The sequence below is a fragment of the Silene latifolia genome, chromosome 8 (genome assembly GCF_048544455.1).
Source record: "Silene latifolia isolate original U9 population chromosome 8, ASM4854445v1, whole genome shotgun sequence".
NCBI lineage: Eukaryota > Viridiplantae > Streptophyta > Magnoliopsida > Caryophyllales > Caryophyllaceae > Silene > Silene latifolia.
Window position 1 is genome coordinate 12,649,084 of NC_133533.1, and position 17,516 is coordinate 12,666,599.

At 37.7% G+C, this 17,516-nt stretch overlaps 3 protein-coding genes across 3 annotated transcripts; all 3 read left to right on the top strand.

Moving 5' to 3' along the window:
• The first annotated feature begins 468 nt into the window (after positions 1-468).
• LOC141594717 (F-box/FBD/LRR-repeat protein At5g56420-like) lies at positions 469-2,070 on the top strand. The gene is made up of 3 exons (XM_074414713.1): positions 469-1,413; positions 1,547-1,705; positions 1,795-2,070. The coding sequence occupies exons 1-3, from the start codon at positions 469-471 to the stop codon at positions 2,068-2,070; spliced, it is 1,380 nt and encodes a 459-aa protein (XP_074270814.1).
• A 1,984-nt stretch (positions 2,071-4,054) lies between these two features.
• LOC141594719 (uncharacterized) lies at positions 4,055-5,863 on the top strand. The gene is made up of 4 exons (XM_074414714.1): positions 4,055-4,552; positions 4,911-5,153; positions 5,305-5,460; positions 5,582-5,863. The coding sequence occupies exons 1-4, from the start codon at positions 4,055-4,057 to the stop codon at positions 5,861-5,863; spliced, it is 1,179 nt and encodes a 392-aa protein (XP_074270815.1).
• Positions 5,864-7,960: 2,097 nt separating this feature from the next.
• Positions 7,961-15,688, top strand: LOC141594136 (uncharacterized). Its single transcript, XM_074414327.1, has 5 exons — positions 7,961-8,067; positions 8,369-8,916; positions 8,958-9,333; positions 14,641-14,799; positions 15,255-15,688. Exons 2-5 carry the CDS (start codon positions 8,897-8,899, stop codon positions 15,525-15,527), a joined length of 828 nt encoding a protein of 275 aa, XP_074270428.1. The 5' UTR covers positions 7,961-8,067; positions 8,369-8,896; the 3' UTR covers positions 15,528-15,688.
• The last annotated feature ends 1,828 nt before the right edge of the window (positions 15,689-17,516 follow it).

A 17,516-nucleotide genomic window follows, 5' to 3' on the forward strand; every position in this document is an offset into this window, starting at 1 on the left:
CCCTTAATCGGGTCCATCACACGGTGCTATTGATTTAAAACTATATAGTATAATTAATTTGTATATCTTTCTTTAATTACATTGAAGTCCCTTGGTTTCTGGATTTAATATATAGTATTGATTGATTCTTTGATTATTGGGAGGAATATTTAAATTAGAGATAAACAAATAATTGGAAAGTTGGAAGTGTCAGCATAACCCTGATTTTTATGAGTTGAGTCGTCGTCTAATATCTGAAAGTTTTTAATTTGAAATTGTTATTATTATTAACCAAATATCTAGGAAATTGTATAAAGTGATCATGTAAATATTGAAAGTATAGTTTTCTTTATTATGTAAATTACCTCCTTACCATAATTGCTCACCTATGTACACTATAAATACTTGTAACCCTTTCAATGTTAATTACAACTTTTATTCACAAACTTATATCTCTTATAATTATTAGGGTAATTACGCTTGATAAGCATGAAATTTTGTCCTCAAAAGCATATATGTTCGTCAAAGGATGACCGAGATAGGTTGAGTGAATTACCAGATGATCTTATTGTCAACATTCTCTCCTATATGCCTATTGTAGATGCTGTTAGAACTGTTTTACTTCGTCGTTTCGGAAACCTTTGGACCTTTATTCATACTCTTAACTTTGACTATGTTGAATTTTGGGACAAGTTAGGTATTAAGGGAAACACCCAACATAACTGGATCTGTCGTTTCATCCGTAATGTGCTGACGCTTCACCAAAATCCGTCCATTAATACATTTAATCTTTGTATAGAGTTCGACAAGGCGGCTGTGGATGATCTGAGTGAATGGTTCAGGTTTGCGTTGGATAGACAAGCCAAGGAAATCAGATTATTTAATGGAAGTGATGAATGTGATTTTTATATTGATTGCAGTTCGATCTTGCGTAACTTGACGAGCCAATTTCTAGTTACACTTGAACTCGAGAATTGCAAATTAGAGGGTGAGTTGCAAGTTAATTTGGGATCTCTAAAGAAGTTGTCACTTTACTCGATTAATATGAGTGATGAAATTTTCAAAGGATTTATATCTGGATGTCCTTCCCTACAAGAACTGGTTATTGAGGATCCTTATTGGACGAATGACCTAAGTTTTAGTGCTCCAAACATTGAAAAATTATCTCTCTTTCTTACGTTTGAGGTCCAATTATCTCTCTTTCTTACGTGTGTCAATTCTTTTTCGATTAATTTCCCCAACCTTATTAGTTTGTATTTGGAAATCGACTTTTGGAAACTGAACATCATTGACGTTTCATCAGTTCGTGATATCTATGTCAAATATTTTAAAGTTCCTGGGAATTTACATGACAATCAACCATTTATACCCAAAAAAATGTTTGGAAAACTTGAAAATATTGAAGTTTTTCAACTGTCAAATGATGCTTCTATGGTATGTACTCCACCTTTCTTCTCATGTTTTTCTCTTTTGAAAAGAACTCTTTTTGTATCGACGTATTGCTATGCAACGATGATTGAGAAATTATTGTGACTACTAATTTAATGTCCATTCCCTTCCATTTCAGCCATTCCTCTATGCAATACAAGATGTACAGCTTTTACGACATAAATGGAAGCGTATAGTTTTGGAATTGCAGGAGCTCTCTGACAGCTGCCTTTTAGGCATTTATCATTTGATGAGAAGTCTAAAACACTTTGAAGAACTCGATATATACACCACAAAGGTATGTGTGTTTAGTACCTACAAGTCTAATGATAAGTTATTCATTTGCCTACTTAATTAACGGTAACTCATTTCTCTATGTAATACCAGGCTTTCAATGCTAGTACAGATTTACACCGACTAGAACTTCCTTCTCCTTATGTGACGCCACAACTTAAGACCATCACCTTGCATGGCGATGGGAAAACTTGGAGGAGTCAGCTTCAGTTAATAGAATTCTTGCTCAAAAGCGCAGCTGCCTTGGACAAATTGGTAATTGTGCCCATGAAAGGTCATCGATTACAAGCAGAAGAGGAGCTTGAATTTGTTAAGAATGTTGCGAACTTCCCGAGGGCCTCACCAAGTGCCAGGGTAGTCTTTGCTTGAGAAGCACTCTTTACTTCATAGTATAGCAACTATTCGAGGAATGACAAAACGATGTAACAACCAATTTTGGTTTCATCCCGCATCTCTAGATGAAAACAATTTAGTGTGCGAGTTTATATAAATATATAAATATAGCAAATTACCCCCATAAGTTTGATACTAGGTGCAATTAAGCCCCCTAACTTATAAATGTAGCAAATCACCCCCATAAGTTTCTCTCAATGTGTAATTAACCACAAATTTTATTTTAGGAATAAAATTTACTAAATTAATTATTATACTATTATTGAAAGTCCAAATATTTAATCAATTATAAATTCTAAAATTCCTAATTATCAAAAATACATGTTCAAATATATTTTTATAATATTTATTTATTTATTTTGGTGAAAAAATGTTCACAATATGAGAATTTAAGTGAAGTTACAAAATTACATGACCAAATTTTTATTTAAATTAAATTTCGTTTGCGCTTTCCGTTGAATATGTAGAAATATATTATATTTAATTTTTAATAGATATATTTAAAATCATTTTTATAATAGAAAATATTAATTTTAGTTAAAAAAAATGGTAGAAAATTTGATTTGTACTTAATTACACATATTTGGAAACTTATGGGGCTAATTTGCTACAAGTGAAACTTAAGGGGTTGATTTACACATAGTATGAAAATAATGGGGGTAATTTGCTACATCCCCGAAATATATAATGGTTAGTCTTTTCTGCACCATAAATTAGGATTTTCTAGACTGAACCAATTTGATTCATCTACAACCATTCATGGTCGTTTTAGATGTTTGTAGGCCATCCAAAAATTATCAAAATGTTCTGATGTTAATGCAAATAGAACCCCTTTTTAAATAAAAAATAAAAGTTTAAAAAATTAATTAAATAAAATAGCAATATATTAGATTAAAAAATTAAAATATTTTACAAAAACAAACAATTTTTTTAAATTATGTAATTCGGTATGATTTTTGAAAAAAAAAAAACAATTAACAATTTTATGCGAATCATTTTGAAATGTTGAAAAATAGAAAAATCAGAATATTTTTTTACCCTTTTATTATATTTTTTATATTTTTTGTAATGAAATATTTTATTCCGACTTCTAATTTTAAGACAACTATCTAACAAAATATTTTGCAATTGAATTTTTTTTTACAAAAATTGTACAGTAAAAAAATTGAAATTATATAAAAATAATAAACTATTTGTTTTCGTAAAATATTTTATTTTTTTTATCTAATACTCCCCTATCCCCCCCCCCCCTCCTTCTATTTTGCACAAGAATTAAGAGGGAAAGAGGGAAGAAACCCCGACTTACCTAAAAAAGAATGAGGGAGGAAATAAATGAATTGGAGGGAGTATATTTTAATTTTTTTTATTAATTTAAACTTTTATTTTGTATTTTTCATAAAAACATAACCATTTTTATGTGATATGATTGAATTTCTCGCGAGATTTTGACAAAGGGGTTTAATTTCACTTATTATGTAAGTTACGGGGCTTAATCACTCCAATTGAAAGTTATGGGGGTTAATTTCACAATTGCACAAAGTTATGGGGTAAATCACCACTTCCCCGTATATCTATCGAATGGGACGGTCGGACCGGTTATATGTATGACTTCGTTAATCTAGGGATCGGTTAAAATACAAACCAAGTGTATTTTAGGTTTGAAAAATAATACGAATTTATAGAGGTCAGGGCCGTATATTAGGGATTTTGAGTCTAAAGCGGGTGGGCCTCCGATGGTCAATCGGATAGGGCCGGGTCAAGTTTTCGACTCACCTTCCATAAAAGTTACCCTAATCTTTATCAGGTAAATTACGCTCTCCTTGATCCTCAAGCCGATATTCTAATTATTAGGTAATTGATTAATAGAAGTATTTTATTGAAATATTTAGAGCACACTATTTATATTTCCCTATCTCCTAAACTTGTTAATAGGGCAAATCAGACCTGAGATTTAGGAGCGATGACGAAATCAAGGCCTCAAAACTGTGTATGTTCCGATGTCGGCCGAGATAGGTTGAGTGAAATGCCAGATGAAATAATTATTAACATTCTCTCATGTATGCCTACAATAGATGCTGTTAGAACTGTTTTACTTCGTCGTTTTGGAAATCTTTGGACCTTTGTTCATTCTCTTAAGTTTTACATGGATGAATACCTTGCAATCTTTCAGGATGATTCTCCGATATCTGACATGGATGATTACTATGATTCTCCGATATCTGACATGGATGATGATTACTATGATTCTCCGCTGTCTGACATGGATGATTACTATGATTCTCCAATGTCTGACATGGATGATTATTACCCTAGAACCATGTGGGATTATAAAAACACTGGCAATCCTCATATTAAGTGGTTCTGTTCTTTCGTCCGCAATGTGCTGATGCTTCACAAAAACCTCTCAATTGATATATTTCATCTTTGTATAGGGTCTGACGACAGGGAGGAGTTTGATGTAAGAGTATTGTTGAGATCCGCGTTAGACACAAGACAAGCTAAAGAAATCAGATTATCTACCTCCAACTATGATTACAATCGAGGATTGATTTTCCCTAATAATTTTAAGTTATCGAGTCAATTTCTTGTTACACTTGATCTCGATTATTTCATATTCAAGGGAGAGTTTCAAGTCGAATTAGTATCTCTAAAGAAGTTGTCACTTAACCATTGTTTGTATGAGTGATGCAAATTTCCAAAAGTTTGTATCTGGATGCTCTTCGTTACAAGAACTGCTTATTGTGAATCCTTTTTGGATGAATAACATAAGTTTTAGTGCTCCAAACATTAATAAATTATCGCTTGTTATTATGAAGAATGATGATGATTATTATAACATTGTCCATCAACTGTCACTTAACGTCCCTAATCTTAGAAGTTTGTATTTGGAATTTGATGTCTGGCTACTAAACATAACTGATGTCTCATCTGTTCGTGATTGCTACGTCAATTATTCAACCTTCCATATCAATCGCGATGAAGTAGTCGCAATTAATCAAATGTTGTTCGGAAAGTTACAAGGTACAGAAGTTCTTCAACTGTCCCGTGATGCTTCTAAGGTAATTTTACTAGTTCTTCTCCTCTTTCTTTTTTATTTTGAATTAAAGTCTTGGTTTTTCTGAATTGAACTGTACGGAACTGAAATTATCGCTATTATGGTGTTGATTGCTAAATTATCGAGATTACTAATGTCCATTTTTTCCGTTTCAGAAATTTCTCCATTCAATAGAATTGGAGGCTTTACAAAGTCGATGGAAGCGAGTAGTCATGGAATTGGATCACTTTTGCGCAAGCTGCCTCTCGGGCATGTATCATTTGATAGAAAGCTCACAACAATTGGAAGAACTCATTATATACACCACAAAGGTAAGTCTTTCATACATGTCGAACGATAACTTTTATTTCATATAAGAATGTCCGAATCTATATTAACCGATTCATTTGTCTATTAAGTTAACGGTTAGTCTTTTATTCTATATGAAATTAGAATTTCCTAGCGTGTATCGATTTGGATCGTATCAAACTTCTTCGTCCCTGTGCGACGTCACAACTTAAGACCATCACCCTGCATGGCTATTTGAAGTCCTGGAGGAAGTCTTGGACGAGTCAGCTTCAACTTATAGAATTCTTGGTTAAAACCGCAGCTACCTTGGACAAATTGGTAATTGTCCCCGTGAAGTCATTGAAGAAAGCAGAGGAGGTTGAATTTGTTAACCATGTCTCGAGCTTCGAGATGTCGTCGCCAACTGTCAGGGTAATCTTTGCTTGACAAGTATAGTCTACATGAGTGTTATGCTTGTTTTTTCGTTACGAATCTAATGGAAATGAACTTTATTAATGGACAATGGTCTAATAGACATTCGAATTTAGAATGTGATGAGCTATCGTTTTCCCTCAACTTTCAAAGCAACTACCTCCGTGGCTCCGTCTATCTCCTCATGCTATTAATTTCCGGTTGTGATGGATCGTGTCATCGGACTCTAATCGGAAAATATCGCTGAACTACTCAATTATAATTGAATTGCTAGTATAAAACAATCAAACAGACGAACAACTCAGTCATGCTCGAACTTTTCCTTTCAGTGCTGTGCAATTGTCTTGAATTAACGTACGCAAATTAGATAAGCATAAGGCTCTCTTATATACTCCCTCCGTTCTGGTCAATTGTTGTCATTTGGTTTTGGCACAAATACCAAGAAAAGAGGAAGGAGCCAATTGCTAAATGACAAGTGGCACAAATTGAGTGTAAATGATAAAATTGTTCATCAAATTCATTCTTAAAATAGAAAAGACGACAATTGACTGAATACCTCCAATATGAAAAAGAACAACAAATGACCAAAGGGAGTATTATACAATTCGTATTTTATCCACTCGTGATTTTCATAATGCCCGCATGTGAGAACCACACATACCCTAGTTTTTTAGAGTATGTAAGATCATACCGTTAAATGGGTCGGATGGGTTGGATTCCAAGTAGGGTTATTTGGGTCGGCCGGTCGGGTTAGAATACAGATCGGGTAGATTACGGTCGGGTTATATAAGTCTCGGGTCGGATTAGGTTTAGAATACTGGTCAGAGTATAAATTATGACGACTTTTATTTTAGGGATAATTTCCATGGCATCCTTGAAGTTTGCATTTTTTCTCAAATGCCCGTACTTTTCTGAAAAATAACTTTAACCGCTCATATCTCTCGGTCACGATTTCGTAAAGTCGCGATTCTTTTTCTAAAATTATAGATCTCGAAACGACATTTAAAAAAAAAAAACTCATTTTCTGCATGTGGTCGAAAATAAAAGTTAGTCAAAGTTTCTTGAACGAATAAACTTTTACAAGTCGTTACTCCGTTCTAAGATGTCAGAAAAACACGAATTTTGTTCCAAACTGAAGATCTCGTAAGGACGTTCCACTTAGGGAAAAAATTGCGGCTGAAATTTTGGGGTCAAAACCCGACTGCAGTGAAATTAGCTGAAATTAAGTTCAAAAGAACATGGGTAATAGTAATCCAATCAGATATCCCGACCTCAACTGTAATCGAATAGGAATAAGACCCGCACCTCAATTTGACCCAAAACTCGAATTGATCTGATTCTATTCAACCAGACCTGAATGTTATTATCGCATACTGATAGACCTGGCAAAAGAAACCCGACCCAATTGACCCGAATCGAAAAGGCTGACCCGAGACTACATCACTCGAATGTGACCCGAAACCTGAATTGATCCAATCCAACCCGAACATGACCAAAGCTTTCTTAACCCGTAACTAACCTGACTCGAAAATGACTGATCCGAAACCACCAAACCCGAAAATGACCCAATAAAATATAACTCTAGTTGAACCCAAAAGGTTTGAAATGACTTTTTCTCTCTTATTCATTGACCCGACCCAAAATAACCCGAACCGCTTGACCTAAAACAGTCCCAACCAACAAACCCAAAACAGAACCGAAACCCAAAATAACCCGACTGGACCCGAATTAACCCGAAATCAATGAGACCCGAACTGACCCCACCATAACTCGATCCAATTGACCAGTTTGCCAGGTCACTTAGGTTTTTCCCAAATAACTTGACAACAACTAGTCCGAAAATGACTCTAACCCAAACTGATCCACCTTGATTCAATATGACCCGAATTTTTGCAATCTCAAAGTGATCCTACCGGAACTAACTTGACGTAATTAACCCGTCCGTCAAGTCTATCCTTGAGTTATGTCGATCCACAAAATATTGACGCAATAAACAGCAACTCTCCGACAGTCAGAAAAGATAGAACATTTAGTTTAATTTATATTTTCTTTAATTTTTATCTTATCATCCGAGGTATTATGATGAAAACTAACATATTTCACGCCTTTGGCAGATCTACTTAATTTACCAACGGTTACCAAATCAGGAAAAATTTATTTAGGTTTGTATTTTTCAAAAGACCAGAACCAGTATCAAAGGAACCCTCATTGTTCATCAGGTAAACTGCCTCTTCCTCATCCTCGTGCTCTATTTTGATATTCAATTCATTCCATATGTAAACTACTTAAAAACTTCTTATTTCATTATTACTTGAATCATTTCTTGTTGATTATCATGAAGTGGGTTGTCATTTCATTTGATGTATGAGTGTATGACACAAGAATTATTGCAAACGAGTTTTTGGTAATCGCTCTTTAAAATTTTTTAACCATATTCGTTTTTGTATCTTAAATGTAAAACTGCCTCACAGAAGACCAATTCGATATATGAATATGAATCGATCTGTTATATTTTATCAGGTTATCACTTGAAAATCATGACATTAAGGACGCAAAAGCGTATACGTTTGTCAGAGGATAATGTCGACCGAGATAGGTTGAGTGAAATGCTAGATGATGTACTCGTGCGCATTCTTTCATGTCTGCCTATCATTGATGCTGTTAGAACTGTTTTACTTCGTCGCTTTGGAAACCTTTGGACCTGGATTCATACCCTTGAGTTTGATATGAGTGAATACCTTAACAATTTCTGTCGTTGGGAATGCAATAGCAAACATATTGAGTGGTTCTGTCGTTTTGTCCGCAATGTGCTCATACTTCATCAAAACCTCTGCATTGATAGATTTCATGTTTGTATTGATTTCGATTCTTGTTATGAAAGACGCATGGCTGGTCCTGATATAAGTATGTGGTCGAAGTTTGCGTTGTGTCGACAAGCCAAGGAAATCAAAATATCTGATGAATGCAACAATGACTTTGGTACCAGTTTGATCTTGCCTAAGTTCACGAGTCAATCTCTTGTCACACTTGAACTCGATTCTTGTGCATATGAGGGAGAATTTCAAGTCGACTTAGGATGCTTAAAGAAGAAGTCACTTAGCCATGTTTGGATGACTGATGAAAATTTCCAAAGATTTATATCTGGATGCCCGTCGTTACAGGAACTCATTATTGCAAATCCTTTTGGGATGAAAAAGCTGAGTATATTTGCTCCAAATATTGATAAATTATCACTTGTTCTTACGGACGAAGATCAATGGAGTCGGCCTATGTTGCTTTACTTCCCCAACCTCCAAAATTTGTATTTGGAAATTAAAAATGGTTGGCTACTAAATATCATTGATGTTTCATCTGTCCGCAACATCTACATCAAAAAATTGATCTTTTTCATGAATTTTGACGAAGAAGTACCTACGATAAATCATGTGTTGGTAGGAACGTTTGAAGGTATCGAAGTTTTTCAATTATCATGTGATGCTTCTAAGGTATGTCCTTCTCCTATATTTTTTCGATTGTCATGATGTTTTCGATAAATGATAGCTTTTCCGTAATAACTGATCATAGTGGTACTCACGAATTGAGTTAAAAGTCTGAATTGAACTTAACTAAATTAATAGAATTGAAAAATAGTCCGAAAAAAGAGAACCTGAGTATCTGATAATTCTTGGATTATGATATTTCTATCAATCTTTCTTTACTGCTTATTAATATAATTGTATGGATGATATAGCATATGGAATAATTGTATCGTTGTATTGATTCACTGTGTGTTTGTACATAGGTTTGTAGTCTATATATAATACAATATGAACAGGCTATTTGCGGAAGTAAATAAACCAACAGCTATAAAATATTTACAATAGGAAAGTCGGGATTGTTGCCTTGATCTTGAGGGATTTGCCAGGCTGTGTGCAACGGCTCTTTGAGCCGTGATCATAGGAGTCTATTAGCCCCCCTCAAGTTGGAGCGTGGAGGTCGGAGACGCCCAACTTGGAGAGTAAATCGTCAAATGGAAGGCGGCCAAGAGCTTTTGTAAATATATCGGCTAGTTGTTGCTTTGTATGAACGTAGCTCAAAGATAGAACGCCTTTTTGTATCTCGTCACGAATAAAATGACAATCCACTTCGATATGTTTGGTGCGTTCGTGAAAAACGGGATTGCGAGCAATGTAAAGGGCGGACTTGTTATCACACATGAGTTGTATCGGTTGGGTGTGATGGATACCGAGAAAGGAGAGGAGTCCCTTAAGCCACTTAAGTTCACAAGTCGTGTATGCAATTGCTCTATATTCGGCTTCGGATGAAGATCGAGACACGGTGTGTTGCTTTTTCGTTTTCCAGGAGATAGGGGAACTACCCAGGAATATGATATATGCACTTAAGGAGCGGCGGCTGGTGGGACAAGGGGCGTATGAAGCATCACAATATGCGTGGAGAGCAAGCTTAGCGTCAGACCGTAGAAGAATGCCTTGTCCCGGGCAGTTTTTAAGATAACGAACAACCTGTAGGGCAGCGTTCCAGTGATCCGTGGTGGGAGCATGCATGAATTGGGCAAGAATATGAACCGAATAAATGAGTTCAGGCCGAGTGATAGTGAGATAGACCAACCGGCCCACTAGGCGTCGGTAAGGTTGTGGGTCTTTCATGGGATCGGCTTTTGATAGACCCAAGTGATGGTTGGGTTCCATGGGAATAGGCGCTGGTTTTGATCCAAGTAAGCCGGATTCGGTAAGAATATCGAGGGCATATTTGCGTTGACATATAAAAATCCCTGAGTCGTTGCGAGCTATTTCAAGACCAAGAAAATATTTGAGTTGGCCCAAGTCTTTCATGTGGAAGCATGTGCTCAAATAGGTTTTAAATTTTGCAATTAGAGTTGGGTCGTTGCCACAAATGACAAGGTCGTCTACATAGACGAGAACGTGAACTTCGATGTTGGGTGTAGAAATGGAAAAAAGTGAGTGATCGAGCGGACATTGTTTAAAACCATAATTGTTAAGGGCGGAAGCAAGTTTTGCGTACCAACATCGTGGAGCTTGTCGGAGGCCATATAAAGATTTTCTTAATCGGCAAACTTTCCCATTGGTCGAAGGATGGAATCCGGGTGGTGGTTTCATATAGACTTCTTCATGAAGGTTCCCATGGAGAAAAGCATTGTGGACATCCATTTGATGTAGAGTCCATTTCTTAGCTGCAGCTATAGCGAGGAGAGTTCGCACTGTGACAAGTTTTACTGTCGGAGCGAACGTTTCATTATAATCAATTCCTTCAACTTGTCGATTTCCCATAATCACTAAGCGAGCCTTATAACGTTCGACTGTTCCATCGGCGTTATACTTTATTTTATACACCCATTTCGATGCAATTGCTTTCTTGTTCGGTGGTAGAGTTTCGAGGGTCCAAGTTCCGTTTTTTTCGAGGGCATCGAGTTCGAGTTTCATCGCCGTTCGCCATTCGGGTACCTGCACAGCTTCATGATAAAAACTTGGCTCGTATCCTTTTGTCACGGCCGACAGAAAAATTTTGTGGTTAGATGAAAATTTTGCGTAATTAATAAAATGAGAGATAGGATATTTTGTACCTGATGATGACGATTGGGCGTTGAGCAAGTGTGTCGAGGGGCGTCGAGAGGGGACCACAAAGTCTTTGAGCCGTGAGTTTGGGATCTTGGGTCGATGTCCTTTGCCCAAGTGTGTGAGCTCGGGGTTGGGTGTGTCGTTTGTGGGTTGTTGGGTGGTCGTGTCGGGTGTGGTTGGTGATATGGGGTCAGATGATGGATCCGGTGATGAGGTGGTCTCGGTGGATGGCTCAGGGATGTCCGTGGAGGGTGTGGTGGAGGTCGTAGGTGTGTCGGAAGGGGTTTCTGGGACAAAGAGGTGGTCGATGGGAATGAGAGTGTCAGCTAGTGAGGACGAGTGTTCAGGTGGAGAGTCGTGTATATTGAGGTGTTCATAGGGAAATTCGTGTTCGAGAAAAATGACGTCACGAGATGAGAAATAGGTGCCTGTGTCTAAGTCGTAAACCCGCCATCCTTTCTTTCCAAATGGGTATCCTAAGAAGACACATTTACGGCCACGAGGTGCGAATTTGTCTCGTGACCGATTTATATTTTTCGCATAGCATAGACACCCAAAGGTACGAATATGGTCCATGGGTGGCGGTTTATTAAATAAAATTTCATACGGTGTTTTACCCTTATGAATAGTCGAGGGAGTTCGATTTATAAGATATACTGCCGTAAGAATACTTTCTCCCCAAAATAAAATAGGTAAACTTGCTTGAAAAAGGAGAGCGCGGGCGACATTTAAAATGTGACGATGTTTTCGCTCGACTCGACCGTTTTGTTGAGGAGTGTCGACTTGAGAAGTTTGAAACAAAATACCATTTTCGTTAAAAAAATTAAGACATGTAAACTCATTACCATTATCACTACGTATGGTTTTGATTTTTGTATTAAATTGACGCTCGACCATGGCGAAAAAATTAAGTAAAGTTTGACGAGTGTCACTTTTCCGACGCAATAAATAAACCCAAGTAGAGCGAGAGAAATCGTCGACAATTGTTAAAAAATATTGTGAGCCACACGAGGCATTTTCAGAATATGGACCCCATAAATCGCAATGTACTAAATCGAAAATACCATTGGCAATGTTCGAACTTAAGGAAAAATGTTCTCGAGTCTGTTTTGCTCGAATGCAAATACCACAATGTTTGCTTTGAAAACTAGCTTTATTATTAAAGAAAGGAAGAAAATGTGAGATAGAGGAAGATGGGTGCCCCAACCTCCGATGCCAAAGCTCGGTTGTGTCAATGGTACCTATTGTGCACGCGTGAACATCATCGTGTCGAACACCCTTTAGATAGTATAGCCCCTCGCTTTGCTCACCCGCACCAATCACCATCTTCGAGGAACGGTCCTGAATAAGACATAATTTATAAGAAAATTGAATTGTTAGAGAAGTATCGTGTAACAGGCTTGAAACAGAGATTAAATTGCACGTAAGATTGGCTGCATACAATACATTTCTTAAAATTAATCGAGGTGACAAATAAATGTCGCCACTTTGAGTGGCGATTGTTAAGTCACCATTCGGTAACCCGACTGATAACGGGGTTATCTTTCGAATATTCGTAAATTGAGATAAACAACCCGACATATGGTGCGATGCACCGGTGTCGATAATCCAATTAAATAAATAGTTACCGTTCAGACGATCATTCGATGCTTCCTGTTTTCGAGCCTGCCATAATTGGGAGATTTCTTCGAGTTCGGACGGACTTAAATTATTGAGGTCGAGTTTGTCGAGTTTGGTGAAGGAGCGAGATGAGGAAGAACCATCACCAGTGGTTGCTTTCGGTTGTGACTGGCCAGAAGCCATGTGAGCACGGGCAGATTGATGGTTTGATGAAGGTGTTGCAGACGGTCCCACTTGCTTATTACGCTCATATTGGGCCCGTCCTTGAACATCCGGAACCACCGTTCGACTCATATCTTATTCATTAATATAAATACGATCGCGGGGTCGATCGCCCCACCAATCGGGAAAATTTCCCGTAACACGAAAACAGATTTTGTATATATGACCAGAGCGGCGACATGCTATGCAAAAGGGACGGTTGGGGTCACGTCCCCCCCCTGCAGGTCGTGGTCCAGTCTGAGTGCGAGCCACAAAAGCCATGGTGTCGGGTCTAGTTTCAGTGGTGACAGAGGTAATGGAACGGATTCCTTCTTCTTGAAGAAGTATGTTATATGCTAAGTCAAGGGAAGGCAGGGGATTGATGCCTAATAGCTGAGAACGGGCATTATCAAAACGACTATCGAGACCCATTAAAAAATCACGTACCCGTTTCTTGTCGCGACGGGCGTCGATGATAGTGAGCCAGTTACAGGCACAGGGGTTGCAATCACACGATGGAATAGTGTCGACTTCCTGAATGTTGTCCCAAAGGCTCATGAGACGACCATAGTATGTCATGAGGGACTCCGTGGGACCTTGTCGACAGGCCATCAATTCTGCCTGCAATTTATAGATTCTAGCATCGTTGTTTTGACAAAAACGGTTTCGAATATCAAGCCATACCTGCTTGGCTTCGGGACGGAGAGAAATCGACTTGCGGATGCTGAATTCGAGTGAATTAAAAATCCAAGCGGTGACCAAAGCATTAGCGGAACGCCAGGACTCAAAATTCGATGCCGTAGTGGCCGGCTTTGAGATCGTACCATCGATATACCCGAGTTTCCCCTTAGCGAGGAGGGCAAGGTGAAACGTTCGTGACCATTCATCGTAGTTTTGGCCATTGAACATGACTTGAGTGATGTTAGCACCCGGATTTTCGACATGGATATATGAATGTGAAGTAGTTTTTGAGGAGTCGATGATTTGATTTGCATCAGTGTTTGTCATTGTATCGAGATCGAAAAGAAATCGGAGGCAGTAAAAAAAAATAAAACCCTATTCTGATACCATAATATAATTGTATGGATGATATAGCATATGGAATAATTGTATCGTTGTATTGATTCACTGTGTGTTTGTACATAAGTTTGTAGTCTATATATAATACAATATGAACAAGCTATTTGCGGAAGTAAATAAACCAACAGCTATAAAATATTTACAATAGGAAAGTCGGGATTGTTGCCTTGATCTTGAGGGATTTGCCAGGCTGTGTGCAACGGCTCTTTGAGCCGTGATCATAGGAGTCTATTACTTATCACTAGACTTATTGCTATATACTTCGTATATATGGCGTTGATTGAGATTACCAAGGACCATTCCGTTCCATTTCAGGAATTCCTCGATGAGATACAAAATTTGCAGTTGTTCGAATGTAGATGGAGGCGTATTGTTCTTGAATTGCAGGACTTCTGCGAAAGCTGCCTCTTAGGCGTTTATCATTTGATGAATAGTTTAAAACACTTGGAAGAACTCGTTATATACACCACAGAAGTAAGTGTTTTAATACTCCGTACCTCTTAGTATGAGCTTGTCTTGTAGTACACTAGTACTCCCTCCGTCCCAATCATTTGGTTACGTTTTTTTAGTCTTTGTGATGCGTGTTTTAATCAAAGGTAAACAAATGACTGGTATAGAGGGCGTAACTTTTTGTCTGACCACTTCACAATAGAAATTAGAATGGTCGCTCGCACATTTCAAATAATAGTTTTATCTAAATAAAAGATCGTTTCATGTAAGAAATGTGTTGAGTTCGTATAGATGATTTATTTCCCTACTCAAATTGACAGCTAGTTTTTATTCACTCGTTTAACTTATTGTGGGACGATTCCACATATCAAATGACAATTTTCTCTCATATCGTTTCATATAAGAATGTGCAAGATTATGTAGATGATTTAGTAGCCTATTCAAATTAACGGTTAGTCTCTTCTCTTCTATAATATTAGGATTTCAAGGCCAGTGCCAATTTGCTCCGAGTAGAACTTCCTTCCTCATATGTGACACCACAACTTAAGACCATCACTCTGCATGGCTATGAGAAATCTTGGAAAGGTCAGCTTCAACTTGTAAAACTCTTGCTCAAAAGTGCAGCTGTTTTGGAAAAATTGGTAATTGTCCCCATGAAACGTCGACTGACGGAAGCAGAAGAGCTGGACTTTGTTAAGAAGTTTTTGAGCTTCCCGAAGGCCTCACCAAGTGCCAGGGTAATCTTTGCTTGACAAGCATAGTACTCTGTATATGATAGTATGACTAGAGGTTCTGATAATGTATCATGATTGTGTTGTAGAGTTTCTGAACTTGTGATTTACCAAAATGACGTAGGACTATTCAGAAACACCATTTCTTGTTTAAGACGGTACCGCAATCCATAAAATTTCGATTATTATAAGGGTTTGCATATGCGGTATGCCAAAAATCCTGTATCACCAATCAAATAATCGTTAGACTTATCATAGATTCGTGAAATTAATGTTCAGGTAAAATATAAGTCGGGTGTAGAATTGGGTTTGGAAAATGTGGGTTTATACAGGTTTGGCTTACTATAAAGGAATTTTGTCTAGAAAATGAATTAAAGGCAGGCGGGTTCCAGGTTGACCAATAGGTCGACTAAAGTTCCCCTCAAAAAAAAAAAAAATAGGTCGACTAAAGTTTGTTAAATTTGAGGTAGTCAATTTAACCGTGAAAATAGCAGAATTATTTAAAGAAACAATAGTAACCGTGGTAAATGTTAAATGTATGGAATATTTGGGCTGGTCAATGGTGCGGGTCGGCCGGATTCGGTCCGGGTCAGGGGGCGGGTCGGGTTTGACTTGGGAGACCTGGAACCGGCCCGAGATAGAGGACGGGTCGGGACGGGTCGAGGCTGGCCATGCCGGGTTAAAGATGACCCGTTAAGCGGGTTTAGGGGCGGGTCCGGGTTGGGATGTGTCGGGCTTGAGATTTGGGGACCCGGAACCGACCCAAATATAGGACGGGGCGGGCCGGGTTGGGAGACAGGTCGGGATTGGTCGTACGGGCCGGGTCGACCCGCACTTTTGACCAGAATTAGACAAGTATAACCTTTAGGTTTATTTCATAAAAGTAAATTTTGAGGATAAATTAGAGGTGGGAGTCTGGCACCAAACCTAGTTCCATCATAGTCTCCTTCGGAAACCGTCATTGTTCATCAGGTAAACTGCGCCATCTTCATCCTCATGCTTTATTTTGATGATCAATTCCCTCCAATAAATTATTCAAAAACTTCCTATTTTATTTCTCCAACAATTTCTTAGCGATTATCATGAAGTGGGTTGTCATTTGATGTGTATGGCACAAATTCTTTGGTAAGACGGCCTTATACAAGAATTTTTGCAAATGGATTTTTGTCTTTTTGATAACCGCTTTTTATAATTTTTTTTAAGAGTAATTTAATAATTACACCCTTTTATATATCACTTTTTAAAAATTACTCCCTTTTGAAAACTTTTTAATAAATTACTCCCATAAAATGTACTCAGGTTAAAAATTGCACCCATTTGGACATTCCGATGACATATTCCGTCAAAATTCAAATTTTCTGTTTTAAAGCCTAAAATTATGACGAAAATGCCCTTCTTTACCCTTTCATATATTTTCATGTCTTCTCCATTCAATCTTCTTCTTATATTTTTACTTCATTCATCCCTCTTCTTAAATTATGTAATCATCAACGTCACTGATTCCTAATGATTTGGGACATGAAGAGCTGATGTTTGATGAAGTCCCGTTATATTCCGATATTGGGGAGCGCAGGTAATTTGGGTTTCAAACCCAGAAATTGGACTTAAAACACATAAATAATTAGAACTACAAACCCAGAAATTAGACATTAAACCACATAAATTAGGGTTTGAAGCACACAATTTAGGGTTATACACCAATAAATTATGGTTTTGAACCCAGAAATTGATTGCAATTTTGGTCTTCATTTGCCTTTGCGATTGCTTCAAATTAGTAGTGCTGGTTGTTGAACACAGTGGTACCAGGTGACGGCGTGAACGACATTGATTAATGGCGTGATGCAGGGACAGCTTGAGGTTCGTTGATGGTGGCTCGAATTGGCGATTGAGCACGAGGTTGTCGAGTGTGGTGGAGCGAGATGCAGGTTGATTGGGTTCAAAGTTGGACCGAAAATGGTGATTGATTTTGGAAATGATCGTTTATGTGTGAGAGCTCAATTGATTGTGGGA

Bases quoted from the DNA above. Each gene is read 5' to 3' on its own strand.
- LOC141594717 (XM_074414713.1), top strand. From the start codon at position 469: ATGAAATTTTGTCCTCAAAAGCATATATGTTCGTCAAAGGATGACCGA. The intron at 1,414-1,546 runs GTATGTACTCCA...CTTCCATTTCAG, and splicing joins TGTCAAATGATGCTTCTATG to CCATTCCTCTATGCAATACA. The intron at 1,706-1,794 runs GTATGTGTGTTT...ATGTAATACCAG, and splicing joins TCGATATATACACCACAAAG to GCTTTCAATGCTAGTACAGA.
- LOC141594719 (XM_074414714.1), top strand. From the start codon at position 4,055: ATGACGAAATCAAGGCCTCAAAACTGTGTATGTTCCGATGTCGGCCGA. The intron at 4,553-4,910 runs GTAAGAGTATTG...GTTATTATGAAG, and splicing joins ACGACAGGGAGGAGTTTGAT to AATGATGATGATTATTATAA. The intron at 5,154-5,304 runs GTAATTTTACTA...TTTCCGTTTCAG, and splicing joins TGTCCCGTGATGCTTCTAAG to AAATTTCTCCATTCAATAGA.
- LOC141594136 (XM_074414327.1), top strand. From the start codon at position 8,897: ATGAGGGAGAATTTCAAGTC. The intron at 9,334-14,640 runs GTATGTCCTTCT...GTTCCATTTCAG, and splicing joins TATCATGTGATGCTTCTAAG to GAATTCCTCGATGAGATACA. The intron at 14,800-15,254 runs GTAAGTGTTTTA...CTATAATATTAG, and splicing joins TCGTTATATACACCACAGAA to GATTTCAAGGCCAGTGCCAA.